The following is a 2,975-nucleotide window of genomic DNA, read 5'->3' as shown; positions in this document are numbered from 1 at the left end:
CCCTCCCCCCACCCCCCCCCCCGCCCCCACTCCCACCCCAGAGATAGCCACCATCCTGCCTTCAGTCATCACTGCTGTGCTTCTCGGTTGGTACAATTCTAACACTCACGTGTGCGTCTCTGAGACAGATGGTTCTTTGTCTCCTTTTCTTTCCTCTTTTGTTTTCCTTTTGCATTCCTAACAATTTGAACTTTTGATCAAAGTATAACACACATGAGGAAAAGTGCACCGATCATAAGGGGACACCTGGAAGAGTTTCCAGAAGTCAAACATACTTTGTCACCATGACTCGGGTCCAGAAAACAACTCGGGTCCTTCCCCGCCACCCAACCAAGACAGAGGAATTAATCTCCACCTTTTGGGAAGGGAGAATTTGGAAGAATTTGTGGACACATGTTAAAAGTACAGTAATTGAGAAATACTTTGCATTTTAAGGCTATGCTAAGATCCTGTTTCCCTTTATTNGTTTCCCTTTATTTTTTTTAAGAGTTTTTTTTTAAAGAGAGAGACATTGAGAGTGCACGTGTGGGGTGAGGGAAGGGGGCACAGAGGGAGAGGGAGGGAGAGAATCTCAAGCAGATTCCCCGATGAGCAGGGAGCTGCCGGACACAGCTGGATCCCATGACCCCAAGATCATGACCTGAGCCGAAATCAAGAGGCTGACACTTAACTTACTGCACCACGCAGGCGCCCCGATCCTCTTTCCATTTAAAGTCTACCCACTGATTTTAATATTTGGGTGGATCGTGTGTATAGACATTATTCCCGTGATGTCTGTTTATTAGTAATTTTCCGTTACCCCATTCCTTCTACATTTACCATTATTTATGATTTGGAATTCTGGAAGGAAGAGCTGTTCTGTTTCCAGTTATTTGTTTATTCAATCATTTATTTATACCAGTACGGACTCGTAAACAGTTATTTTATTCTTTGGGTTATAATCCAATATTATTGTTATTTATTTTGTTGTCCAAATTGTTCCAGCTGTGGCCATTGGGAACTCTTTCAATCGGCTACTGCTCTAAGCATTTAATTTCATGCACTGTCCTTTGGACATGACTCCATATTTTTTGTTTGTTTTTATCTTTTAGTACTCTTACTGTCTAGGACAACAAGAAATCTGGGGTTTGTCTTGCATTTTCCCTGTCCCAGTCCTAGAATCAGCCACTTTCCCAAAGAGTCTGGATTCCCTTTGTTGGAGAATGGTGCTGAGAAGTCAAGACTGGGGCGCTGGCTGTGCTCATCACTACTGGGGATGGGGGATGGGCAGGTATGTCATTGCTTCTAGGTCCTCTCAGCTGATAGCATTCTTTTTTTTTTTTTTTAATATTGGGGTGGGGGTGCCTGGGGGTAGGTGGCTCAGTCGATTAAGCGTCTGCCTTCAGCCCAGGTCCTGATCCTGGGGCCCTGGGATCTAGTCCTGTGTCAGGCTTTCTGCTCATCAGGGAGTCTACTCCTCCCTCTCTCTCTGCTCCTCCCTCCCCCAACTTGTGCTCTCTCTCTCCATCACTCTTTCTCTCAAATAAATAAATAAATAAATAAAATCTTTTAAAAATAAAAATAAGGGACGCCTGGGTGGCTCAGTCGGTTGGGTGTCTGACTCCGACTCAGTTTGTGATCTCAGGGTCCTGGGATCGGGTCCCACGTCAGGATCCTTGCTCAGCTGGGACCCTGCTTCTCCCTCTGCCTGCCATTCCCCCTGCGCGTGCTCTCCCTCTGACAAATAAACAAATAAAATCCTTTTTAAAAAATAAATAAAAAATAGGGGCACCTGGGTGGCACAGCGGTTAAGCGTCTGCCTTCGGCTCAGGGCGTGATCCCAGCATTATGGGATCGAGCCCCACATCAGGCTCTTCCGCTATGAGCCTGCTTCTTCCTCTCCCACTCCCCCTGCTTGTGTTCCCTCTCTCGCTGGCTGTCTCTATCTCTATCGAATAAATAATAAATAAAATATTTGAAAAAAATAAAAATAATAAAAAATAAAAATAATAAAAATATCAGGGCAAGGGCGTCTGGGTGGCTCAGTGGGCTAAGCATCTGACTCTTGGTTTAGCCTCAGATCATGATCTCAGGGTCGTGAGATCGAGGCCCATTTCAGGCTCCATGCTCAGCAAGGAGTCTGCTTGTCCCTTTTCCTCTACTTCTCCTCCTGCTTGTGTGCTCTCTCTCTCTCTCAAATAAATAAAATCTCAATAAAATAAAATCAAATACTGGGGTAAAATTTCTATACGTAAAATTAACCATTTCAATGTTACAGGTACACGTGTTCATAGCAGCACGATTCACAACAGCCAAAAAGCAGAAATGACCCAAATTCCCATCAACAGACAAGCAGATGAAAAATGTGGTAGACCCCTACAGTGGAATACGAGTCAGTCATGAAAAGGAATTAGGCTCTTTTTTTAAAAAAAAAGTTCGTTTATTTAACAGAGAGAGCACAAACAGAGGGAGAGGGAGAAGCAGGCTTCCCACTGACAGGGAGCCCGACTCGGGCTCGTTTCCAGGACCCTAGGATCACGACCTGAGTGGAAGGCAGTCGCTTCACCCATTGAACCACCCAGGCGCCCCTAAAAGGAATAAAGTTCTGATACATGTTACAATGTGGATGAACCTTGAAAACATTACACTGAGTGAAAGAAGCCAGAGCCAGAAGGTCACATATTACGTGATTCTGTTGATCTGAAATATTCCAAAGAGGCGCATTCATAGAGACGGAGAGCCGACTGGTGGTTGCCCAGGTGGGAGGAGGACAGACGGGAGTAACCACCGGCCATCCCTTTGCGGGTGGAAATGTTTTGGACGGAGGTGGTGGTTGTACACCACCGCGAACATACTACACGCGACTGAATTGTTCTCTTTAACACAGATGATTTTATGTTATCAATTTCACCCCAACTTAAATAAACAACAATAAGGGCTATGGTGATGGGCTGGGCTGGGTTGGAATCCCATCTCTGCCTCTTTCCTGCTGTGTG

General features: G+C 45.2%; 1 protein-coding gene across 1 annotated transcript in view; it reads right to left on the bottom strand.

Annotated features, from left to right (window-relative positions):
• Window positions 1-192, bottom strand: part of RLN3 (relaxin 3) — a 4,663-nt gene extending 4,471 nt beyond the window's left edge. Inside the window, exon 1 of the mRNA XM_034657891.1 lies at window positions 110-192. Within this exon, the coding sequence (XP_034513782.1) occupies window positions 110-175 (66 nt within the window). The 5' untranslated portion in view covers window positions 176-192. The remainder of the gene's footprint in view (window positions 1-109) is intronic.
• Window positions 193-2,975: the final 2,783 nt, after the last annotated feature.

The sequence above is a fragment of the Ailuropoda melanoleuca genome, chromosome 4, assembly GCF_002007445.2.
Source record: "Ailuropoda melanoleuca isolate Jingjing chromosome 4, ASM200744v2, whole genome shotgun sequence".
Classification (NCBI taxonomy): Eukaryota; Metazoa; Chordata; class Mammalia; order Carnivora; family Ursidae; genus Ailuropoda; species Ailuropoda melanoleuca.
Note: the sequence above shows the minus strand (reverse complement) of the source record. Positions and strands in the feature narration are given on the sequence as shown.